The sequence below is a fragment of the Acipenser ruthenus genome, chromosome 1 (genome assembly GCF_902713425.1).
Source record: "Acipenser ruthenus chromosome 1, fAciRut3.2 maternal haplotype, whole genome shotgun sequence".
In the NCBI taxonomy this organism is placed as follows: Eukaryota; Metazoa; Chordata; class Actinopteri; order Acipenseriformes; family Acipenseridae; genus Acipenser; species Acipenser ruthenus.
In genome coordinates this window covers 67,805,899-67,831,903 of record NC_081189.1, presented here as the reverse complement: position 1 = coordinate 67,831,903, position 26,005 = coordinate 67,805,899, and the positions used below count along the sequence as shown (strand labels likewise).

At 35.6% G+C, this 26,005-nt stretch overlaps 1 protein-coding gene across 3 annotated transcripts in view; it reads left to right on the top strand.

The window, feature by feature from the left end:
* The window catches only part of LOC117421280 (protein FAM13A-like), an 82,171-nt gene that overhangs the window by 5,995 nt on the left and 50,171 nt on the right, over positions 1-26,005 (top strand). For all 3 annotated transcript variants that reach the window (XM_034921655.2, XM_034921653.2, XM_034921646.2), the window contains exons 3-8: positions 4,822-5,031; positions 9,505-9,685; positions 20,053-20,200; positions 22,127-22,210; positions 22,461-22,547; positions 25,203-25,375. In XM_034921655.2, the coding sequence (XP_034777546.2) occupies positions 4,822-5,031; positions 9,505-9,685; positions 20,053-20,200; positions 22,127-22,210; positions 22,461-22,547; positions 25,203-25,375 (883 nt within the window). The remainder of the gene's footprint in view (positions 1-4,821; positions 5,032-9,504; positions 9,686-20,052; positions 20,201-22,126; positions 22,211-22,460; positions 22,548-25,202; positions 25,376-26,005) is intronic.

Sequence of the window (26,005 nt, the reverse complement as noted above, 5' to 3'; positions counted from 1 at the left end):
AGTGCCTAGTTTGAAAATAAGTTCACATTCCTTTTGTTTCCTGACAGCATTAGTTCCATAGCATTGAACCATCCCACAAATTGTGGTGTCTTCTATAGTGTGGACATTTCTGTTAAAATGTCTAGCGACAGGAAAGGTAGAGGTGTTAATTCATATACTTCTCAGATGTTCCACGAAGCGATCAGCCAAGCATCGTTTTGTTTCACCAATATATAGCTTGTTACATTTGATGCAGCCAATGCAATATACTATTCCTTTACTAATGCAAGTAAAAGTATCATGGATAGTAAATGAGGATTTTGCTCCATTAACTACTGTGTTGCTGTGAATGTATTTACGAGTTGCACAGCGTGATCTATTGCATGGAAACGTACCCTTAAGACTGTCCAGATTGGGTCGAATGTTACTGTGGACCAGATGCTCTCTTAGATTTTTGTCTCTTTTGTATGACATTAGAGGTGTGTTATTGAAAATAGGAGTTTTCTAACAGTACAAGGGACATACACCAATGTTGTATCTTAGGTACATTAACAACATATTTGGCATCTCAGATAACACTAATGAAGATTTAATGGATTTCATACATTTTATTGACCAGTCTCATCCAGCTCTAAAGTATACATGGAACATTTCTAAACAAATTTCTTTCTTAGACATTACCATCACAGTTTCTAATTGTACCATCAATACTACACTTTTCTACAAAGAAACAGACTCTCATTCATATCTAAGATACGACTCCTCACATCCCAAAGCTTGTCGCAACTTCATTCCATACTCCCAATTACTAAGACCGAGACGCATTTGCAGTGATGATAGTGATTTTTTTAATAAAACAAATGACATGTGTGCATTTTTCAGAAACTGTGGTTTTCCAGACACTATACTTAGAGAAGCTCAGTTAAGAGTATCGACAATAAACAGAAAGGATGCCTTGTACAAAACCAAAACAGAGAATACCAACAATCGTATTCCCCTTGTTCTTACATATCATCCAATGACCAAAAAAATACAACACATCATACAAAGAAATTTTAGCATTCTTCAAGATGATCCTTCTACAGCTCCTATTTTCAATACCCTCCTCTAATGTCTTACAGAAGAGACAAAAATCTAAGAGAGCATCTGGTCCACAGTAACATTCGACCCAATCTGGACAGTCTTAAGGGTACGTTTCCATGCAATAGATCACACTGTGCAACTCGTAAATACATTCATAGCAACACAGTAGTTAATGGAGCAAAATCCTCATTTACTATCCATGATACTTTTACTTGCATTAGTAAAGGAATAGTATATTGCATTGGCTGCATCAAATGTAACAAGCTATATATTGGTGAAACAAAACGATGCTTGGCTGATCGCTTCGTGGAACATCTGAGAAGTATATGAATTAACACCTCTACCTTTCCTGTCGCTAGACATTTTAACAGAAATGTCCACACTATAGAAGACACCACAATTTGTGGGATGGTTCAATGCTATGGAACTAATGCTGTCAGGAAACAAAAGGAATGTGAACTTATTTTCAAACTAGGCACTTTGGAGCCATTTGGAATGAACATTCTATTTTGAGGTCATCATTATCATCATCATCATCATCAACATTCTGGAATTTTGTTTAAAAGACTACTTGTTTGTTTTTCATCAACTTCTTAAAGCACTGTATTTTTGTATTCTGCCGATGAAGGACTTGTAGTCCGAAACGTCCTGATAATTGATTTGTAATCAATTATTCTACCTTTTTAAGTACCTGAAATATCCTTTTCTTTTTGATCATTTTGGTACACAGCAGTTTTCCTTTTTCTCAAACTATATATATAGGGTACTGGTTATCCATTTGTGATGAAACTTGCTATGGTCTAGAACATTCTTTAGTTTCAGAATCTGTGGGCTATACGGAAGCTGTCCGTCTGTCAGTCTATGTGTATATCACAATAACACTTTTACATACATTTAGAGAATAGCTTATTCAATTATGAAAAAAACATTGTAGATTATTTACCTGTGCTTTTCCTGGTTACCACTGCACTGATAGTTGGTATTATCTGAGATTTAAAAATTTAAATAAAGTTTTATTGAATGTATCCTTCTGCCAGTGCAAAATAGTCCCTGCACTTTGGCTGTAGAGACTACAAACTTATTACTGCTGAAGACATTTTTCATTTATTTTTGTAGATATGCTAACGTATTTACTTGTTTATGTATGCTCCTAAAACAAACTGATAATCAAAAGATGCAATTCAATAAAAATACAGTACATATGGGCCCTTGTGTTAACATACCAAGTTATTATTTTTTCTATTTAGAAAAAATGGTTCAAATGCAACATTTAAGTAAATTTGACCCAATGAGCTGAAGTGACACAGTAAGCAGTAACTCCATTCTCCCACAGTCTTACCACTAGGTGGCACTGTCTCGCAGTTTGATAGCTTTTACATTCTGCTGTACTTTTGTGCTTCATTCTCCACATATCAAGTATTGTAACCTCACTATACCCTAACCCTTAAGGTGAGCAAAAACCAGAAAGACTATGACTGGTCAGTCAGGTATGACTTCTCGTACTGTATGTTTGGACTGATGACTGAAGATGTGAGAATGAAGGTATTATTATAATTGCTACTGGTTACCAGAAGTAACATAAGGGGGCAGTGTAGCATTTCTAATATTTTTCTGTTGTGTTACGTAGAGAGAGCACCCTGTGAATATTTTCAGTTTGATAAAATTCATTTTTATGCGTTTTTTTTTTTTAATGAATGTTTCTGAATCAGCAATTAAAGTGACTAGACTCTTCAAAATAGTGAAATAACAAGCTCTGTTCTCTGCTTTTGCTAATAAAACATCTTTTTGCACCTAAATACACATAAGAACATAAGAAAGTTTACAAACGATAGGAGGCCATTTGGCCCATCTTGCTCATTTGGTTGTCAGTAGCTTATTGATCCCAGAATCTCATCAAGGAGCTTCTTGAAGGATCCCAGGGTGTCAGCTTCAACAAAATTACTGGGGAGTTGGTTCCAGACCCTCACAATTCTCAGTGTGAAAAAAAGTGCTTCCTATTTTCTGTCCTGAATGCCACTTTATCTAATCTCCATTTGTGACCACTGGTCCTTGTTTCTTTTTTCAGGTTGAAAAAGTCCCTTGGGTCGACATTGTTAATACCTTTTGGAATTTTGAATGCTTGAATCAGATCACCGCGTAATCTTTGTTCAAGACTGAATAGATTCAGTTCTTAAGCCTGTCTGCATATGACATGCCTTTTTAACCCAGAATAATTCTGGTCACGCTTCTTTGCAGTCTTTCTAGAGCAGCAATATCTTTTTTGTAGCAAGGTGACCAGAACTGAACACAGTATTCTAGATGAAGTCTTACTAATGCATTGTAAAGTTTTAACATTACTTCCCTTGATTTAAATTCAACACTTCTCACAATATATCCGAGCATCTTGTTGGCCTTTTTTATAGCTTCCCCACATTGTCTGAGTCAGCATAAACTCCTAGGTCTTTTTCATAGATTCCTTCTTCAATTTCAGTATCTCCCATATTTTATTTATAATGCACATTTTTATTGCCCGCATGCAATACTTTACACTTTCCTCTATTAAATGTCATTTGCCATGCATCTGCCCAGTTCTGAATGCTGTCTAGATCATTTTGAATGACCTTTGCTGCTGCAACGGTGTTTGCCACTCCTCCTATTTTTGTGTCATCTGCAAATGTACCAGGTTTGCTCATTATACCAGAATCTAAATCATTATTGTAGATTAGGAAGAGCAGAGGACCTAATACTGATCCCAGTGGTACACCACTGGTTACCTCGCTCCATTTTGAGGTTTCTCCTCTAATCAGTACTTTCTGTTTTCTACATGTTAACCACTCTCTAATCCATGTGCATGCATTTCCTTGAATCCCTACTGCGTTCATTTTTGAGAATTAATCTTTTATGCGTGACTCTGTCAAAAGCTTTCTGGAAATCTAAATAAACCATGTCGTATGCTTTGCAATTATCCATTGTCAATGTTACATTCTCATAAAAGTCAAGCAGGTTAGTTAGATACGATCTCCCTTTTCTAAAACCATGCTGACTGTCTCCCAGGATACTGTTACCATATAGGTAATTTTCCATTTTGGATCTTATTATAGTTTCCATATAATAGAAGTCAGGCTTATTGGTCTGTAGTTACCTGGTTCGGTTTTGTTTCCCATTTTGTGGATCGGTATTACGTTTGCAATTCTCCAGTCAATTCTCTTTGTAAAGAGACTGTTGCATGATCTTGGTTAGCGGTTTGTAAATAACTTCTTTCATTTCTTTGAGTACTATTGGGAGGATCTCATCTGGCCCAGGGGATTTGTTTATTTTAAGATCTCCTAGTCCCTTTAAAACTTCTGCCTCTCTAATGATAAAGGATAGGAACAGGTCGACATGTGGTGCATGTTGTCCGTATTCTCCTTTGTAAAAACTTGTGATTTTGCCATTTGTATCTCATAGACATTGTATCTCCTCTTTTGAATGTTCTCTTGCTGTTATATTATTGGAAAAACTTAGTGTATAGAAAGAGATACAAATTGATCTTTTTTAATAAATAAAATAAATAAATAAATAAGTAACAACAATTCTGCGCACACACACACACACACACACACACACACACACACCTGTGTAGCCTAAAGATTTAAAGAATAATGTTTTGTAATAATATCCTGCCAATTATATTTCTCTTAAATGCTGGTGGTGTGAGATTGCCATGAGTGGTAATTGTTTATCATTCTGCAAGCTCCTGAATGCCATTGATCAGGATGCACGCTACATTTTTAATTGCAGGGCTTCAGCAGGAAGGTCTGTTCCGGGTGAATGGAAATGTGAAAGTGGTGGATCAGCTGCGTCAGAGGTACGAGAGCGGGGAGGATGTGGACCTCGTTCAGGATGGAGATGTGTGCTCGGTCGCCAGCCTCTTGAAACTGTTTCTAAGAGAGCTGCCTGATGGTGTCATAACCTCCGCTGCACAACCGGCAGTGATACGCCTGTACCAGGGTGAGTTGATGGATAGAGGCAACTGTGTTTCGTAAGACAAACAAATAGTAATGATAATAGTGTTCCAGAACACACAGCCAGCACTAAACGCCCTTCATTGTGGTGCCTTGCCATTTTTTTATTGGGGTCAACACTAGCGCTTGTACTGTGCTGTATATCTATTTGTTATAAAGTAATTGAATTGGCTTAGCCTCTGAGGTAAGTATAATCAGTTACCCTATTTCTACATTTATTCATCACACTGATCTCACTATTTGATGGCTGTATTGCAACCTTTCTATGCTTGGAAGCCAGTTGTGTTTCCTCTGCCTGAAAGACATTCTGGGCACTCGAAGAGCATGCCATTCCAGTGATTGTCCTTCCCTCCCTGTGCCTGCAAGTTTGTTCTGGACTTGCAAGAATGGTTAGTAAAGTTATCTTGTTAGTAAGTAAATACACGCAACATTCTGCAGACCTAAATGCAGAATTCCAGGTGAAGGATTTGTAAGAAAGCAAAGCTACTAGTTTCCAGTCCAGTATGAATATATATATTGTATTGTACGCACACCCACATGTTCAGGCTTCTTTGAACATAACCTGTAATTAAGCAAGTTTAGAAGTAAACTCATGCACCTTACAAAAATACTGTTGTAGGATATTTGTTTATACTGTGAGTGTGTCTTGAATTGGATTCTCCATAGAGTGTTTACACTGGTCTGAAGCTGCTGAATGTGTAGAGTAGAGGGAAGAATATTAGAGCTTGTCTCGTGCCATTGATATTGCATGTCACAGTCTGGACTATCCAAACGACAGTATACACTTGAAACTATTACTTAACATGATGTATTGCTTTGTTTGCAAACCCAGCTGTAGTTAGCAACATTAAAAGTTATTTCTCTAGTCTTGGAAGATTACTTAAATTACATAATTCTTTCTTTTTTTTAAATTTAGAATGACCAATTATTATTATTTTTATTTATATTTCCCCCAATTTGGAATGTCCAATTGTGTTTTTCCTCCTCACCGCAGCGGGTCCCCACACAGCACAGACACTCTGAGGGTGTGTGAGTGTCCTCCGATTTCACAAACCAGAATCGCATTTACGCCGAGCAATCCAGAGCGGAGGTGGGCAGGCTACCGATCCCGGAGAACAAAGACCAGCCCTGCTTTTTATCCACTCTGTATGTGCTCGGTGTCTGGCCAGTAGGGTACGCTGTTGTGCGATGAGGAGAAAGAGTCCCTGCTGGTTTCCCATCCCCCACCCTGGGAGCGTCGGAGCCAATGTGACGCCCCCCTTCGGAGTCCCCAGCAAAGTTCGGACTCTTTGCACAGTCTGGACGCGAACCGCTGCCTTCCAAGCTGTATGACTCATCCTGCGCTCCCAGAGGCAGTGCTTTAACTGGATGAGCCACTCTGGGACCCCTTTAAATTACATTTAAATAAATTTTTTAGTTTTCATTACTGATAATGTTGTGTATAAAATTACATTAATTTCCATATTTGATAAAATGATGTACTTCAGTATAATGAACTTTGACCTAGTTGGCTAAGTGCATTGCCTGTTGGGGGGGATTTAGTGGTTATATATGTGGAATAAGCAGGATATACTGCACATGGACTGACCTTCCTTCAGCTTGGCACCAGTTTTAAAATCAAGATGATCATTTTACCAAGTCTTCACAAAAATAGTCCGCAGCCCCAGTGGGAGAGCAATTAATAATTCTCTCTAAAGGCATGTTCCTAGTCAGCTGGAAAATAACAGTGTGTTGTTGTTTATTTACATCCATTTAATCAAGCTGTGAGAGTAACGCTTGTATGGTATTGGAACTTGACATATGCCAAGGCAGTTGGTGGAAAAACAAATGGGATCCTGTTCTTATTCTATAGTCTAGTCTTCTGCTGTTTCAACAAGGTGTCGAACATTTACAAATACTGTATCGAACGAGTATTTACAACAGTGTAGATCTGTTTTCATACTGAAATGTAGACTTGCTGCTTGTGGATACTTTTAGTTATTAAACTGTACTATTTTTGCTCTGCAGTACCTCCTGTTACTCAGTAATGTTTGTCTTTATTTTTGGATACTGTCTTGTCATCTCTGTTTGTATTTTGTATTAAATCTGTTGCTGTTTTGTGAGCCTCTTGGCCAGGTTGCCATTGAAAATGAGAATCTGTTCTCAACTGACTTACCTGGTTAAAGGATTGATTGGTTGATTGATTGATATTCATAAGTCATTACAGTATGTGCTAGAAAATGCATGACTTAAATGTATTTTTGGCATGCTTAAACTAATATATATATATATATATATATATATATATATATATATATATATATATATATATATATATATATATATATATATATATATATATATATATATATATATATATTGCCTTACTCTTACAGTTTTACTATTTAATCCAAAATAAAAAAGATCAATTCTGACCAAGACTAGTCATGTTGAAAATGCTTCTTCTCTAAAATCTCTTAAATAGTTAAGTACGTGATATAGTAATCCCTGCCATATTTCCAGTCTTGTACTTTTTAACTATTAGTCGGCTAGCATTCCACAGCAGTGTTTAGAAGACCTGCCAGTTAACCCTTAAATAGACCTGTAATCTCACTGATCCTCACCAATAGACCACCAGTTGTCTCTCTGATCTCCAGGTTGCCTCAGATTTGCCAGCTGTCATTGCCTACCAGGTGACTGAACCCCACCCCCCCACAACTCGCCAGCTCTTTGCAATTCTCTCGATTAATCTGAACAGCTATGAGCCCCCTCACCCTTTTAAGCACATTTCCTATATTACAATACATACAGTTCAACTGAAATGTATCTTGACCTTCTATAATTTAACTAAGGTCAGCCGTTGCTTTCCCTATTTTTCTTCAACTTTTACACATGCTAATCCTCCTATGCAATTCATTTAATCTTCCACCTGGCAGCTGTGTTTTTCTTTAAAATTGTTTTAGCTATTGACCTGCCAATAAACCCTCGCCTTCTGCTCTTATTCAGCCTTAAAATTGTCATCTGTTGCCCTCCAGAAATCTTTTTTTGAAATGCAATTTTTTTTTTATTTAGAAAATACGTAAATAATAATTCAGTCATTTTATGGAGGTAAAAGAATGGCAATCACATTTTTTTTAAATTGCCAATTAATGTTATCACTACTTCATTGAGTTTGTCTAGTATTTATTTTTAAATCTTTTTTATTTGCTATGTTCTAAGACAGTGGTTTTTAACTGGGTGTACGCATAGCCCTGGGGGTACTTCTAAGGGTCATAGGGGGTACGCAGGACGACTCAAACTCACAAATAAAAATTAAAAGAAAATATGATCTTGAATTGATTTTTTAACGGTATTATAGATTCTCTAAACCACTATGTATTATTTATTCTTTGTTTAGCAGCTCAAAGTGAACATGAGATGAAAAAAAAGATACACAATCTTATTACGTCCACATTTTCCATCTGTACGCATACGTGATTTTGATAGAGTGGAAGTCTGGCGATTGTGCCAACACTCTGTGCTGCTCATGATCTTTGCTGTTTTCAGCTTGTCGTATCAGTGAAGCACAGTGTTCATGTATTTTTTAGAAGTATAAATGCTCTGGTAAACATAAATAGTCAACACAATACTTTGACGGTTTGTGTTTTATTTATTACCGCGGCTGCATTTTAGTAACAGCAATAGCGGGTGGTTTAATATGTTTTCGGTGTTTTAAATGGATGCATTTCTTACTTGCAAAAGAAAAATGAAGGAAGAAGTTCAAAACGACAGACAGTTATACAGAGCCCCTTTGGATAATCTGTTAGCTTGAATTAAAATAAAAAAAAGTTTCATTGTTAGTTATTATAGTTGTATCTTGAGGTTAATGTTATTGCTACTGTAAACATTTTAAATGACACACATAATTATGCTGAGATGGGAAGTAAATGGTAACGTGATAAACATTTACAGTGCAGACTATTGTATTATTTATAATAACTTTGCCGAATAGAAAGTGAATAGGAGTGTTTCCAAAGAGATTCCGAAGTACTGTCTTTTAATTCTGTGTAATTAAGTTTTAAGAATGAAGCCTACTGTTTAGCATTCTGTCTTAAACCAGCAGTTTGTCAACCCCACACTGTGCTGAAAAATTATATATTACTTAAACAGGAAAAACATAAATGTGTTAATCCAGGGATGGAAATAAGACTCTTATTCCATAGCAGTTTCACACATTCCAGATTTTACTATGAGCCCGATTAGCCTCAGTGTATAGGTAACAAACTCATAGTAAAACCAGGAATGCCTCGAACTGCTATGTAATGGGAGTCTTATTTCCATCCCTGTAATCAGATTATTCTGCCTTTTATTGCAACTGTGTAACCATACAGTGAGCAAAAACTGAAAGGGTGCTTTAGCTGAAACCTCCCGACAGAAGGGGTACAGCTTCATAAAAAGGTTGAAAACCCCTGTTCTAAGACATGTGTATTTTCCCATGTAGCTCACAGTGATGACGCTCAACTGAAGAAAGATCTGAAAGACCTGCTTCGACAGCTTCCTGATATCCATTACTGCCTGCTGAAGTACTTGTGCCAATTCCTGACGCAGGTTGAAAAACAACACAAGGACAATCGGATGACTGTGTTTAATCTGGCCACAGTGTTTGGACCAAATATTTTTCAGTAAGTAGAAATAACCCCTACGATGTTAACCAAGGTTTTAAACTAAATTTCTTACTGTCAGGTGGGATCCTAATGACTGTTGCGCAGGAAGTGAATTTATAGGGTGTTAGTAGGATAAATTTGCCTTCAATATTACAAAACAAAGTTGTCCTAGGTTTTTGTTACTATTTTGTAACATTAAGTTTTCTGTTTATAAAATGTTGAGCCCTTGATAAACCTAGCTCTCAGGCTGGATGTCATATATCCAAGGCACTGAAACTTCTCACCATGACTACAACATTTAATGCGTAAGCACTCTGTTCATTTCCAAGGTGGCAGAGAACACAGTGTAATCAGCCCTTTTCTGAAATATATATATTTGTAGAAAGAGCCATTGTTTTTAAATTACAAATTGGACTCATGCATAGTAAATTGGCTTTTTTCTATTCTCTAGCCACCCCTAATCAGGATAATGAAAGTTAAATAGGGCTCCAGCTGTTATGTTCAATGACACATTTACATTTAGGAAATTGGAACCTTTTGAAAAACATTGTTAAAATGTTCGTTGCTAAGCAGCTCAATTGTTTGTAGTGTCTGTTGAAATTATGAAGTGGCATTTTAAAAGAGGCTATCGTTTGCTCTGTCTGATTTTGACATCCATTCCATTAAAATATATTTACATAAAGGTTTACGTCATTTTTATTAAGCTGAATATTTGGTAAGTTTGTAGAACAAAGGCAAAGACAAACATGCTATTGTAAACTCCATAAAATGACTCAGCAACTATATTTCTATTAGGTTTTTCAAAAGATTTGCTGTGGAATGTAGACATTTTTCCTGTGCTAGCAATTTAAGGCAGTAATTACTAGAGGTCGGCACTGGTAGAAAATCCGGAACCAGGTACCCGCCGTGAAAAATACTCGGGTCTTTTTGGGGTAATGATTAAAAAAAATGATTTAAAAAAAAAAAAAATCGCATATATTAATGTTTTATAAGTCTAGGATACATATTTAAATACTATATAGTAGCCTACATATATATTTAGTCCCTTCATATCTGTAGACCTGTGTAGCCTTTTTAAGTACTGGAAATAATAATAATAATAATAATAATAATAATAATAATAATATAACATCTCAGTTTGAATAGTTATTAATGTTAAATGCGCTTCATGCTGTGGGATTCTTTGTGACATCTATTGGCCATATTCTGTTGTTGTTGTTTTCTAAAACATGGCATCTAGCATTGTGTGGAATTTCTTTACCAAACCAGGAGAATTTAATTTTGTACTTTGCACCTTACGCATTTTGGAGTACATGCTTTTTTAAATTTTTGTTAATCTACTTCATAAAAAAAAAATGTTTCCGGTTTTCAGTCTGTTTTTCTGGGGTACACCGCTCACAATACTGTATTTATTTTTAAATAAAGGCTACTTTATTTTATTTTTTTGGTAAGAGACTATGGGCCCTATTCTGAGTGCTGAGGGGTACCTGGGTTTTCAGGTACCCATGCCGACCTCTAGTAATTACCAACAGTGGTCACTGGCAAGGGATTGATGAGCTGCATGGTTAACCAGGACTAGCACTCCACACTCTTTGTAAATTTGTGTTCTTCCTGGATTCCATGTCATAAAGACAATTCTGGGTTTTCCACAGGGGGAGCTGCAAGCTGTCTTCACCATATTTCAGCAACCAGTTACTTTTATTACAAAACAAAGAGGCAACTGTTACTCGCAGCGATTGTTGACTGTGATTCCCTGATAGGTTGCCAGTGTATGGCCTTTTCAAAAAGACTAGTTTTGTGAATTGTGCGCATGCATTCCAGCGACGTATTCTGTGCAGATGTTCATATCGCTGTTCTGCGCAAATGGTTTAGTAGATCAATTAAAAAAAATATTCAGCGAAAAAAGGCCCTGTTTAAAAGGGACCAAAAAACAAAGTACACAGAAAGAGTACTTGGAACTGCAAATGCAAAAAGGAAATTCGAAAGGCCAAGAGAGAAATAGAAATGAACATTGCTAAGGGGTCTAAAACCAATTCCAAAATGTTTTTCCAATATTATAACAGCAAGAGAACATTCAAAGAGGAGGTTAAATGTCTAAGAGACACAAATGGCAGAATCATAGACGAAGAAAAAAAAAATAGCAAATATATTAAATGATTACTCTTCAGAAGTTTTTACAAAGGAAGATTCGGACAACATGCCCCACATGTCGACCTGTACCTATCCAGTTTTAAACAACTTTAGCATAACAGAGGCAGAAGTGTTAAAGGCACCAGGAACTCTTAAAATAAACAAATCCCCTGGCCTGGATGAGATCCTCCCAATAGTACTCAAAGAAATGAAAGAAGTTATTTACAAACCGCTAACCAAGATCATGCAACAGTCTCTTGACACAGGGGTTGTACCGGCAGACTAGAGAATTGCAAAAGTAATACCGATCCACAAGAAGGGAGACAAAACCGAACCAGGTAACTACAGACCAATAAGCCTGACTTCTATTATATGGAAACTTATGGAAACTATAATAAGATCCAAAGTAGAAAATTACCTATATGGTAAAAGTATCCTGGGAGACAGTCAGCATGGTTTTGGAAAGGGAGATCGTGTCTAACCTGCTTGTTTATTTTGAGGATGCAACATTGAAAATGGATAACTGCAAAGCATAAGACATGGTTTATTTAGATTTCCAGAAAGCTTTTGACAAAGTCCCGCATAAAAGATTAATTCTCAAACTGAACGCAGTAGGGATTCAAGGAAATGCATGCACATGGATTAGGGAGTGGTTAACATGTACAAAACAGAAAATATTGATTAGAGGAGAAACCTCAAAATGGATCGAGGTAACCAGTGGTGTACCACAGGGATCAGTATTGGGTCATCTGCTCTTCCTAATCTACATTAATGACTTAGATTCTGGTATAGTAAGCAAACTTGTTAAATTTGTAGACGACACAAAAATAGGAGTGGCAAACACTGTTGCAGCAGCAAAGGTCATTCAAAATGATCTAGACAGCATTCAGAACTGGGCAGACACATGGCAAATGACATTTAATAGAGAAAAGTGTAAAGTATTGCATGCGGGCAATAAAAATGTGCATTATAAATAAAATATGGGAGATGAAATTGAAGAACGAATCTATGAAAAAGACCTAGGAGTTTATGTCTTCATCTAGACAATGTGGGGAAGCTATAAAAAAGATGCTCGGATATTTTGTGAAAAGTGTTGAATTTAAATCAAGGGAAGTAATGTTAAAACTTTACAATGCATTAGTAAGAAATCATCTAGAATATTGTGTTCAGTTCTGGTCACTTCCTTACAAAAAGGATATTGTTGCTCTAGAAAGAGTGCAAAAAAGAGCGACCAGAATTATCCCGAGTTTAAAAGGCATGTCTTATGAAGACAGGCTAAAAGAATTGAATCTATTCAGTCTTGAACAAAGAAGACTACGTGGTGATCTGATTCAAGCATTCAAAATTCTAAAAGTTATAGACAATGTCAAGCCAGGGGACTTTTTCGACCTGAAAAAAGAAACAAGGACCAGGGTTCACAAATGGAGATTAGATAAAGGGACATTCAGAGCAGAAAATAGGAGGCACCTTTTTACACAGAGAATTGTGAGTGTCTGGAACCAACTCCCCAGTAATGTTGTTGAAGCTGACACCCTGGGATCCTTCAAGAAACTGCTTGATGAAATTCTGGGATCAATAAGATACTAACAACCAAACGACCAAACGAGCAAGATGGTCCGAATGGCCTCCTCTCATTTGTAAACTTTCTTAAATGCATTTCTTGGCATCCAGTGCAAACATGTCTGGAAATAACTAATATATATACCCAAGGCTATCAGTGATAGTCAAAACATTGTAATGTTTTTGCTGTGTCTTGGCTTGAAGTTACCAAAGAGTGGTTACTCTGAATGCACCTACATGTAATAAAAACAGCTATTGTACCTAGTTTTTTTTTAATTAGCAGAATTTTTTGGTACAAAATCATGGCGAACCAAACTTACTTCCTTTGGTACATCTCTCTGTTCAGTAATTCCCTTGATCAAGTTTGATTCTGATATCACCAAAGATTGTCGTAGATGGGCTTTCAGCACAAAAAATAATATCAATCTGAGCAGAAATGAACTGTTGCAAACATTATAAAAAATATGTAATACATTTGAACTGTGCAGTTTGAAGTTATTTTCTTAGTAAGAGCAATGCAAACTGTCACAGATTCCAACCATTAGCAATTAAAATCTGTTTATTGAATGATGTCTAAAAAAAGAAAGTGGCAGACATGCTTATTGAGGATTTCAAAATGTCCTGTGTTGTTGATAACATCTTTTGTTAAATTAAAGTATCCCCCCCCCCCGCCCCCGCCCCCGTTGCATAATGCCACAGATAGCCAAACACAATGAAAAGTATATGCTTGTTGTTGTTTAGATGTGATGCAAATTGCACACCAGTGTTCTGAAGAGGTTATTTCCTGCTGAAATAGAGCAGTGCTGAAATTAAACAAAACATTCATCAGCTCAATGCTTTACGCGGCTATGCAGTAGATTTCCTATAAATACTAATGCTTTGCAGAGGAATCAGTCATGCTGCTAGCCAGGAGTTCAGGATTGGTCAAGGTAAGTGATTATGTAAAATATAGTTTAGTAGCTTAACATCTGTGTTTTGCTTTTTAAATGCAAGGTATCTTTTTTAAAAAATACTACATTTTATTTTTACATATGAATAACAGATTTTATTTTATTATTACTTGATATTTGCTGCCAAGCAGAGGTATAGTTTAAGACTAAAACCTTTTAATCAGACGTGAAAACTGACCAGAATGAATTTTTCAAATCACTGACACTCTGAACAAATGTAGACAGCATGAAGCAGAGACATGAGCACTTAAAATATGTTTAGGTTGCTGCATTATGCATATTCTGGGCCTAATACTAATTTGATTAGCTTTCTCTTTGAAAACAAATAGAATAATGTACTGGTCCAAATATAATATAATTGCACAATAATATATGGTCTCGAGTTGGTTTTGGGCAGTAATTGCCAGCCCAAAACCAACGAGAGATATATATTATGTGATAAAAAATATATTATGAATCATATGTTATATGTAGGGCCCTGCGTTTTACGCGACCTGCTTTCTTAGGCTGCTCTACATTCCTCCCACCGCAAGGTGGTCATGTAGTCTGCTTAATTAAACCACTTATTGATTTAATAATCTCCCGATTCCTTTAATCATCTCAATTAGTCATTCTATTAACGCACGTTGATTAGGTGGCAGCAGCAGCTACGGACATTTATTTAGTCATGCATCCCTTTATTGCTAATACGTCTTATTCAATATTATTTCTTAGAATGTGTAAATAAATAATTTAAATGTTTCAGTTTACTAGTAGAAACACATAATTTGTCAACAACAAAAAAAAAAACAGCACTGATTCCCGGAACAATTTATATAAAATACTGAAATCATAACATCAATGCTGTAACATACATATTACAAATAATAATAATAATAATAATAATAATAATAATAATAATAATAATGATGCAAGGTTGTTCGCAAGCAGCACATTGTCACTTACAGTTTCATGAAAGAAAATGTCCCATGCATTAAATGTTGCTATTAAACTTTTAAGCATCGTCAGTTGGTTAACCCTGCCTTCTTTCATAGATTGACATTGTTCTGTAAAAACTTGGCCATAAGAAACACTTCTTTCAGCATCTACAGAATTGATAACAACTGAAAATATATTTTATCCTTTCGTGTTAAATTGGGAAATAATTCTTCAGCTTTAATCCAAAATTCATTCAAAGTCATTCTACTGTCGTTTTCTTTTGCATATGGTAGGTATTTGTCCATTTCTGATTTACAATCAGCATCAAATCCTGGAATAGAATATAATGGGAGGGCTTCGAGATCCAAACTACACACTTGTTGTGGGTCGAATATCCTTACTGCCATCAGAAAGTGAGGAGCTGGTTGAAAAAAAACGTGGTTTCTTTTTGCATTGATCCGGGTTGTACTAATTAGTCAGTTTTTCAGAAACGTCATGGAAGGTTTTTACACATAGTTTGTTTATTGCGGCGTCTGTACCTCTTGTGCCATTGCTCGGTATGTATTTATTAGTTCTCCAACTTTTATTATATGTTTGATGGACTCTCACTTCATGGCTTTCAAACCACTGAATCAGATCCACCAGTCCCTTGGCATGTGTCGCAGTTAGGGAGAGTTGAGATTTAAAACTTTGCACATCTTTAAGCAATTTCTGGAGGTCCTTTAACAGTACAGTGTTTGGTGAAATGTGCATTTCCTTTTCCATGAAGCCTGTGTAAAAAAGGGATGTATTTGGAATGATATTCAGCAGCAGAATACCAAGTGCCCCATCATGTTATGCATGGCTCAGGTGGCAACTTTATGGGTAAAGTACAGCCTCCTTGTTGGATTGCTTCTGCCAGGTGGTCTTTAAAATGTAGTTTCTGCTTGGGCAATGTTTAAACAATTTGGTTTAACGGTTGCAACCAGCTTGTCTGCTTTCAGAAAAATTATTTGCCCAGATATTGCTGGCAAGGGCTATTATGTGGACATTACAAGTCAAATGTACTGAATTTGGCAGTAAACCTCGAAGAATATCACTGTATGCCTTGATCATGTAACTGGCATTATCGGAGACAAATCCAGTCACATTATTAAAATTAACTTCAAATGCGTTTAAACATTTCACAACGCCCTGTGCCACCGATGAGTAATTCAGAGTGCAGATTAACTGTATCGGCTAATATTACTTCTTGAGTTTGAAGGTATTTTATAGTCCTTGGAGAACAAACAAAATATGCAAAACATACTGATCTTTTGCATTTGTAGACTCGTCAGTAACTACAGATACACTGTCAGACATCTTTACCAGTTGTACAATTTTCATCTTGTGCAACTCAGCAATTTGGGGTAGATATTCCCTTCTCAATTGACCTGCTGTAAGAATTGCTCCTGCATTTATTACATGTTTGTTCAGAAATGCAAGTAGTTTGGGATTATCAATTTTTTCCAGGGGAATATTAGCACAAACAAATGCCTCTGTCAAATCGAAAATAACATCTCATCGTCGTTCATAATTTTCGTTCCCCTTATGTTTTTTACTAGAGGACGCGGTCTCATAGCTGTCAATCTCAGCCTTTTGTTTTCTGTGTTTTTCTGATAATAAATGTCAGTCTATTGTTGACTTTCAAGTGTGGTCCAAAGATAAATTGCAAGTTGTGCAAAATAAATGATACCCATCGGTGTACAGAACACCAGGTGGATATTGTTGCCTGCGTTCACTCAATGAAATGCTTTTTGATTGCGATGTCTTTGACTCCATGTTTAGGTCTCTCGATTTTTCTTTTAACGCATCAGTTTATTCAATTACCATTTATACTCATCATAATTAGCTTTTATTTTTCTAATTAGTCAAAGCGTAATGTGTTGATTTCTTAATTGTAAATTCGATTACGATAACTGGAGTGGCTGCAGGGACATCTAAGAGATAGCAGTTGAATTACAATTGAAAAAAACAGGCCGCGTAAAATGCAGGACCCTAATTATATGTTGCTAAAAGCATACAAAAATGAATAAAACTTAAAACATTTATATATGTATTGTTTGTCGTGTTTTTCATCTGTTGCAAATCTTCTAGATTAACAAAAAATGACAAACTGCTGAAATAATGTATATTTTCAAAGTATTTAACAATATAAAGCCCAATCTGCACCCAGTGTATGTGCGTTGGAAACTGAGGCATGGGTTGCTTGGACCACACGGTTATACTATACTGAGTGAAATCATACTGGACGTTAGTGATGGTAAAACTTGCAGCTAAACGTGTATAGTGGATATTTCGTGTAGTGTTATTTTGTTTCTCTTGTTTCTCCCACTGAATGCAAATACGACTTTGTGAGGTTTATATCATCACGTTTGTATTATTATTATTATTATTATTATTATTATTATTATTATTATTATTATTATTATTATTATTATTATTATTATTATTATTATGTATTTCTTAGCAGACACCCTTATCCAGAGTGACTTACAACTGTTACAGAATATCACAGTACAAAATATCACATTACAAAATATCACATTGTAAAGTATCACATTTCAGAATATCAAATTACAGAGAAGAGCAGTTATAAATTACAATGAAATCAGTTGCAAATAAGATTAAATTCAGATAAGAGCAAACAAAAGAATACAGTAAATAATTACATTTGAGAGCAAGTTCGACTAAGAATAGTAGTAGAATACAGCAAGGTATGGAGCAGTTCAGTGCAAGTACAAGCTGATGCAAGTACTGGTACAATTGGGTGCCATATTTCTTCCCCATTGTACTGTGCTTGTTGAAGCAAGAGTGATAATGGCGGCAATGCTGCTGACCTGGGAGCGTCATGACATAGGAACATGTATATTATGAGAATGTATTTTTTGCGCGTACCTACGTATGTACGTGAATATTACAAGGATATATATATTTTTTGATATGGAGTTCTGTTTCCATGGCAACATAGAATATAATACAATTTCAGTTGAGTGATGGCATGTTGACAGAGAAATCCGCTAGTTTCACCAGCAGTTTTGTCAAGTGAATGAAAAAAATTTTTGGATTTGTTCTTAGTTTGACCACAGAGGAAGGCTCAGGCCACCCCTGAAACAACGTAAAAATACACAAATTGTGTACTGGGATAACATTAATTATTTTATAAAAATGACTAGAAAAAGTTTCCCCTACGTGTTTCTGGAAACATGTTTTCTTGTGTATGCAGGGCTTAACAGGTAAAATACAAGTCCATGGGGTCTTTTTTTATTGTTGTGCTCTTAATATCGCAGCCATCCTTTTTTTTTTTTTTTTTTTTTTTTTTTTTTTTTAAGGTTTTTGTTTGTTGGTTGGTTTTGGGTTTTTTTTGCGGCCCTCATTTTACAGTATTTAATGTATCCTAATTATTTTGCTAAGTTTGCCAATAAATCACCCCTGTGGGAAACCACCAGTTGGATTAACAGAGAGTTAAAGGGCTCCATGATCATTAAAATAGCACCCCAGGTCTCTAAAGCACTTTCATGTCTCCTCCCAGTTTTGTTAAGTAACATGGATTTTTCTCTTTTCAAAGAACAGAAAGGTTAATGAAATACACTTTGAATATATACTGTACCTCTACAGTACGTTGGATAACATCTACAAAATGTATATAGTGGACAGCTGCTGCCTGAGGAGACTGCAGCTTCTGTAAAAAATCAAAGCTGTAGTGTACTTTGTAGGTTGGTGTATGGATTCTGAGAATGATCAATTCCATAGAACTTTGAGTCCAGGACTAATGCCTTTTTTATACAGAAATATATTTGTATGCCAGTGCCTGGAATCCCACTCTGAATTTTATCAGGCAGATGCTAGCTTTCATTTATAGATAAATCTCAGCTGAATTATGGAAAAAGATCTTGCAAAGCAAATAGTCTCATGTTTCTGATTTATAACAGCAGTTTGCTATACTTATTCAAAGAAAAGGGCAGAACATTTTTTTCACAACCATATATCAAGTCTGAAGGTGCATTTTATATTTACGCTATCTACCTACTGTAACCAAGCTGCAAGTTTTGGGTTCGTTGTCCTTTAAAAACCACTGAACGACACATGAGCTTGCAGGTTAGCGCGGTTGCACACTTATTTATAAAAACAAAACTAAATAAACAAAACAAAAACAAACACCTAGCTCTACTCGAGCAATAACTAAAACACACTGCAACTTGAACTATAAAACAGGACAGCTAAGTTGTTTACCTGTTAAACAAAAACACACAGCTTTTCATAATTATCAAATGGTTTTACACTACCTTTCTTTTAACTATGACTGTGTGTACACACACACACACACACACTTTATAGAACTTTAAATTTAGATGCATTACATATTTTTCAGGTACAATAAAAGCAGATCGAACTTCCATCAAAAACACAAGCCAAGTTAGTAGAAACAATTGGGGCAACCTTGACCCCCACCACTTTTACAGTTGGTCCTATTTGCTTGGTGCTGGCCAAGGTTGTCCCAATTGTTTGTTCTAACTTCGCTTGTGATTTTGATACAAGTTAGAAGAAACAATTGGGGCAACCTTGGCCCCCATCAGTTTTACAGTTGTGTCTATTTGCTTTGTGCTGGGCAAGGTTGCCCCAGTGGTTTCTTGAAACTTGGCTTGTGTTTTTGATATCTCCACTTTAAATGGCTGGGCACTTTTGATAACTTGGCATTTTTTCACATTTCCTATGTGTTTTTGTTTCAGATTGGATATAAAGAAAGATTGCAAACACAAACTGAAACTCATGTTACCTGGTTATTCCAAAATGCGTTTTCTATTGCAGCGTCTGTTCCGGGTTCGAAGGCATGAAGGAGCAGGACATTTGCAATAAAATCATGGCCAAACTGATAGAGAACTACAGAACCATTTTTGAGTCTGGGGAAGACAAAGAACAACCAACAGAAGAGATTTCTAAAGTCATTACAGTAAAAGTAAGTACGTTGTTTAACATGTGCCATTTCTCTGACTGCAAAATAAGCATGAAGGGGTGGAATCAGCTGTGATTCGGGGTCTGAGTTCAAACCCTTTATGTGAAACTGGCAAAGCTATGACCTACAGTGACCTCCCCACCAGCAAACTTCTTAAGCACTGTACACAAGGTTAGAGCAGAGCGCTTGTACCCTACTACTGTACCTCATCCTAAGCTGCCCGGTTCAGTGGTAAATGCAAGAGAAGGGCATTATGAGTGCCAAATTAAACTGGCAGAGGCTGGACTTGAACCATGCGCTTTTCTAATATCCAAATACTGTATAGCTGTGAGAAGCCTGTCATACATTTTAGAGCCTAGTTTTCGAATTTCTGAGTCTAGTTAGCATTTCCAGGTATTTTGGTGTTGAATAAACAAGGGTCAGGTTAGCTGGAATAATACAGGGTTATTCAGTTTTGTTTATGTTTAAAAGAAACCAGTGACATTAAATAACTGCCAAGAACGGGCCTCAAACAATAGTCAAAGGTCAGTTCATTTTCAAAGTGAATTTCCTGCATACATTGTTTTTCTTTTTTTCTTACAATACTTGTGTATAAAAATAATAAAATGATTGTCAAAGGCACATTGAAAGAGCCGCCATTTGTCTGCAGCAACAATTGTTTAATCCGTCTGGTGACCGTTTAACTCAGGTTTTATAGTATACTAAAAACACATATGGCAATTGGAAAGCAATGTTTTATTGTATTTGCATTTTAGAGTCTCAAGGGTAACGCAGTGTTATTTTGCAATATAAGGTTTTTTGTTTTTTTAAATAATATTGAATATTCACACAATTAACAAAGTAGGTAAGTTAAAGAAGGTGTATGCTCAACTCAATTCCCAAATCACATAATTGCTTTTTTTTCTTATGGGACAAAGCAATAAATGCAATTTAGTTCAATGTGGTACTTTTATTTATTGCGTAAAGGGTGCATATTGTGTGCAGTTAAGGTAGTTTAAGCAGGAGAAGCATAGTTTTATGTGACCTTGAACAGTACAGTACAAAAAGAAAAAAAACCAGATAACTACTTAATTACATTTGTATTGTTTTAGATCTGGTGTGTTTTTACTTGGTTTTAAATATATAGAAAAAAAAACACCTTTATTTTGTTAGTTGTTTCCTTTGAGATGTATGGCGCAATTAACTGTCATTTATTGCAGGGTGGCAACCAATTTTGGTGTTCGATAGTACAATTCGAACAGGCTATTTTCATTGCAATTCCATTGGTTCAAATGGTATTTCAACACAGTATTTACAGGAGAGGTTAATCTACAACACATGTTATCTGTACATTTAACAAGGTCATAAAGCTTAAGGCTGTCTGTCTATATATGAATTAATTGCTTTGCTTGTTTAGAATATTTTACTACACAGCATCAGAGGAAAGAAGCATTAAATCCTTGCACAGCACACGTCAAATAAACAACTCAACAAGTTTGTTGTCCAGTGATTCATTTCAAAGAAAACAATACATGTTACAAGTCAGATTTCTAGGAATGACCTCAGGATGACCAAGTCTATTTAGTAGATGATGAATGAAAAGAAACCTTAGTATACCTTTCAAAGGTAATTTTAAACGTGTGGAGCAAATTTCAGACCAAATGCTTTATGCAACTGAAAGCAGAGTTTAGGAATCTTATGGTTGCTGATACAAATGCTGTCTGTGTTTAAAAATGAACAGAAATAAAAAGGCATTTACACTGAACAACTGTTAGTTGAGTTGTTTTATTTAAACCCTAGATGGTTGTATCCCTCAATGAAGAAATCAGGTGCACTTCGTACAAGATAAAAGTTTCTGTCTTACAGCTAAGTGTTTTAATCAAAGTGCTATAGTGTGTAGGCCAAAGGCAACAGGACTCAGATTTGAGGGATCCCTTTTATGTATTCCAGGAAGCAAATTTTAACTCCCCACCGTCATGGAAGTCTGCAGGAATTGCTACAGAGGTGCCGACTCCAGCTCCAAGAAAGAAGAGGGTGGGTATCAGGAGTCAATGTTTCTACAAACAGTTGTGGGAATATTCTACAGATTTATACCATTGAACATTTAAAAGGAACTGTAAAAACTGGCAATTTTTCTTTTCCAACAGTTAATGAAGGATACAGATGCACATGACAATACAGAATTCAAGTTTATCTGTTCCATGTCAGCACTTAATCTAAATGCAGTAGCATGCTTCAAAGGGTATATGGGTAAGATTTAAACGCTTTCTATAATTTATTTTAGGAAGCAAACTCTAATGTACCTGAGCCTTTGAAGCTGTCAAGTGGAATTGCTACAGAAGTACCAACTCCAGTTCCAAGAAAGAAAAAGGTACAGTAGGTATCTGGGACAATTGTAGACAATATCCACTAAAAAATACAAGCACAATGCTTATATATATATATATATATATATATAATTTATAATTGAGTTGTGGAGAAAACTATACATAAGAACAGCATTGTTGCTTGCAGTTTTTTTAATGAATATATACACTTCCCTCTGCTCAGTTCACTACTGAAGAGAATTTTTAAACCACATAGGAACTTAACAGCAGTCCTGAGTAATGATGTCATGTAGTTAAGACTGTATGCTGTCTAACTTTACGTTGATAAGGATTCACAAAGTCGAAAGTAAAGGTCACAAACATGCTTGCTGGTTTTCCAAAAGGATACTGCTACTGTACATCAGTGTATTAAAAAGTGGCTTTGTGTCTTACACTAGGTAAGTAATATATTTATTTTTTACATTTATCAAAATACTAAGGTGTTTTGGATTTTTATATTTTTACATTTAAAACTTTCAAGCCTTAATTCTAAATGTGTCTAAACTGACATGAAATGCAAGATTTTAAAAATAGCTAACCCCGTGATCCGATCCTGGAGCTGCACACGCCGTAACTAAGGAAACTAAACAATGACAAGCGAAGGACCCCGGCTGTCAAATTTGTATACAGCCTGAGATCACAGTAATGTTCTAAGAAACGGCAAACGGGTGGACAGAGATAGAACAGCATTGCATTCATTAAACAATGAAAGTCCAGGTTACTGTTTCCAAAACACTTTATTTTATGTCAACAACAAGAAAATGTTTTCATGTTTTAACTCACTGTAGCTTGCTGTTATTTACTAATGTCATTACACTGAGGTTTTTAACAGTCTACATGAAGTTTTCCTATTAAACTGAAATAGTAAACTTACAACGACTTTTGTGTGTGTGTGTGTATGTGTGTGTATATATATATATATATATATATATATATATATATATATATATATATAACATGTACATTAACTTGTGAAAATAAATATAGATATCAATTCAAAATAAATACTTTACCAAGCATGCTTTACACAATTATTTTACCAAATGAATCACGAATATTGCTTATTTAAAATGATGTTGAGTGTTTTAATACATCTCTATTCATATTTATTATAGTTTATTAATGTTCCAAAAACTTTAGCCCATTTTTTACTAAACATTTTTAAACATAATAAATAAACAATTACCTTGACAAACATTATCGTAGTATGATAGAACACAATAACACAAGATATTCTTAATAAAGTTACGTTAAACAACAGAAACCCGTTTAAAGTTCGGAACTCTCAGCTAGCTTGGTGTTGTTTACACTGCGGCTTGAGGTTGAAGCTATTTCTGCATCTGTTCAGTGGGTGGAGCTGAAAGTACTTTTTAAAAACACTCTTTTCTTATACCAACACAGTACAAGTATCATTTTAATAGCAACACTGTATTTATCTTGCATATTTAAATTGTGGGAAAACCTCAACGTTTCTAGAAATATATTAAGGGCAGTTCTCATAGCTCCCATGAACTTTGCATAATGCCACACTCGCTCTAGCGTTGAGATAAAGAGAGCATTTTAACATGACAATTGGAAGGTCTCAAACCTCCGCTGGTAAAAGTAGAGTTTGGGATGTGATTGCTGTAGCTCTTCTTCATATGCACACTAATTGATAGATATACTTTTAGAATTATTTTTAGATTTAAGTAAACAATTAGCCATTCATTAAAATAAGTAAAAGGATAACGTGATTTGTCAACACATACTAGGTAGCGGTTAGTAATTGCTATACACATGTCTGGGATTTATTTGTGTATTAGGGGCAACTGAATGAAATAATTCCAGTATATATTTTTGCTGACCAAAAAAAAAATATTTAGAATTGGTTATATATTTTGACGCGTAGATATTTGGCTCGTTTAGCAACGTGTGTTTAAATTGTACCAAGCTGATGTTTTTTCTTTTTTTTTTTTTTTTAATGAAAATTGATATTACAATAGGCCTAATCTGCAACAGGCATGATGCAAACATAAAGCAGTAAACCTCATTTTGCCGATCACGTAACACAGTCTACAAACAATTCCTTCATTTTAGATCAAGCTCTGATCCTGCTCTGAAGCAAGATCGAAATAGGATCAGATTTTGAGCCAAATCGGAGCTCAAACTGATCCGTTTAATACAACACAATACGTCACAGGGGCCGGATCAGAGCCTGAATCCAGGATCAGATCCCTTTAATGCAACCAGCACCCTATGCGAATGATAGTCAGCATGTCCAACATAATAATAGCTGAAATAGCAGAAAATCAACAATAATCCTTGTACCCAAGTGTTCCTCGTAAAGAAACTTTAGAAGCTTGTCAAAAAGCACTAGATAATGAAGAATATGCTCAAAAGAAAGTGACTATGTAAAACAAAGAAATGTATTAAAAACAAATCTTAAAAAAAATTATTATAGAAATGGAGTTAAGAAAAGTGGATACACTAAAAAGAGATCTACTAGATTATAAAAATAGAGATTAAAAGGTCAAAAATAACAATGTTTTGAGGGTATGTGTGTCTTCAGAACTTCCAGAGTCAACTGTGATAAGCATCAACGTGTTTGGTTTTGTTTCTATCTATAACTGAGCCTGTATTTATACTGCGATAGTATTACGATGGTCTTCTTTTTCCCTTAGATTACAAAATCAAAGAGTGAAGTTGCAATCAAGCCTGTACTCCAGCCTGGGCAATCAGCAGGGATCCCACAGGTCAGGCTGAGAATATCAGAAAGAGCCCACAGTCTGGAAGAGATGGAACGGGCTGATGAGATGTCTGAAAATATTATCAAGAGTACAGAGTCTCTGACCAGGTAAGTGATCATGGTTTGTACTTCAATATGTTTTCTTTTGTTCAGCGTTACATAAAGAGGGTTCTGAATCAGTTTAAGGTTATGAAATTCACAAGCACTACCTCAGCTATATTTTATGATTATTATTTTTACTTATTTTAACATGTAGAAATCCTATGATAAATCTGAAATTGGAAGTTGGTTTGTTCAATAGGCACTGTAGTAACAATATATCTAACAATATATCAAGGACTTTTTTTATATTACTGGTTTCAGACTTCAGCAGCATTGTATAGTTGCATGAGACTGGTATTGTCTTATACACAAGCTATTTAGGAGCCAATTTAAAAAATACAAAATGAGTGTGTCGGTGCCAGCTCTGATAAGGCCATTCAGGCTTCAAGTCACTATTCTTGTTACATTGTTGTGCTGGCCCGGTACACAAATACATTTTCTCTTATCTAGTCAAACCAGTCCAAGTCATTGCCTGTTATAACAATCAGTATTTAGGTTGATCATGCTCCAAGTGTTGCCTGCTGATTTTACAGCACTATTTAACAAACAGAATTGATCTGCACTGTTACATTCAACAAAGCAAACTTGGAGCAGGAGCCATTCTTCATTTAGAAAAGCAACAGACGTACAATTGAA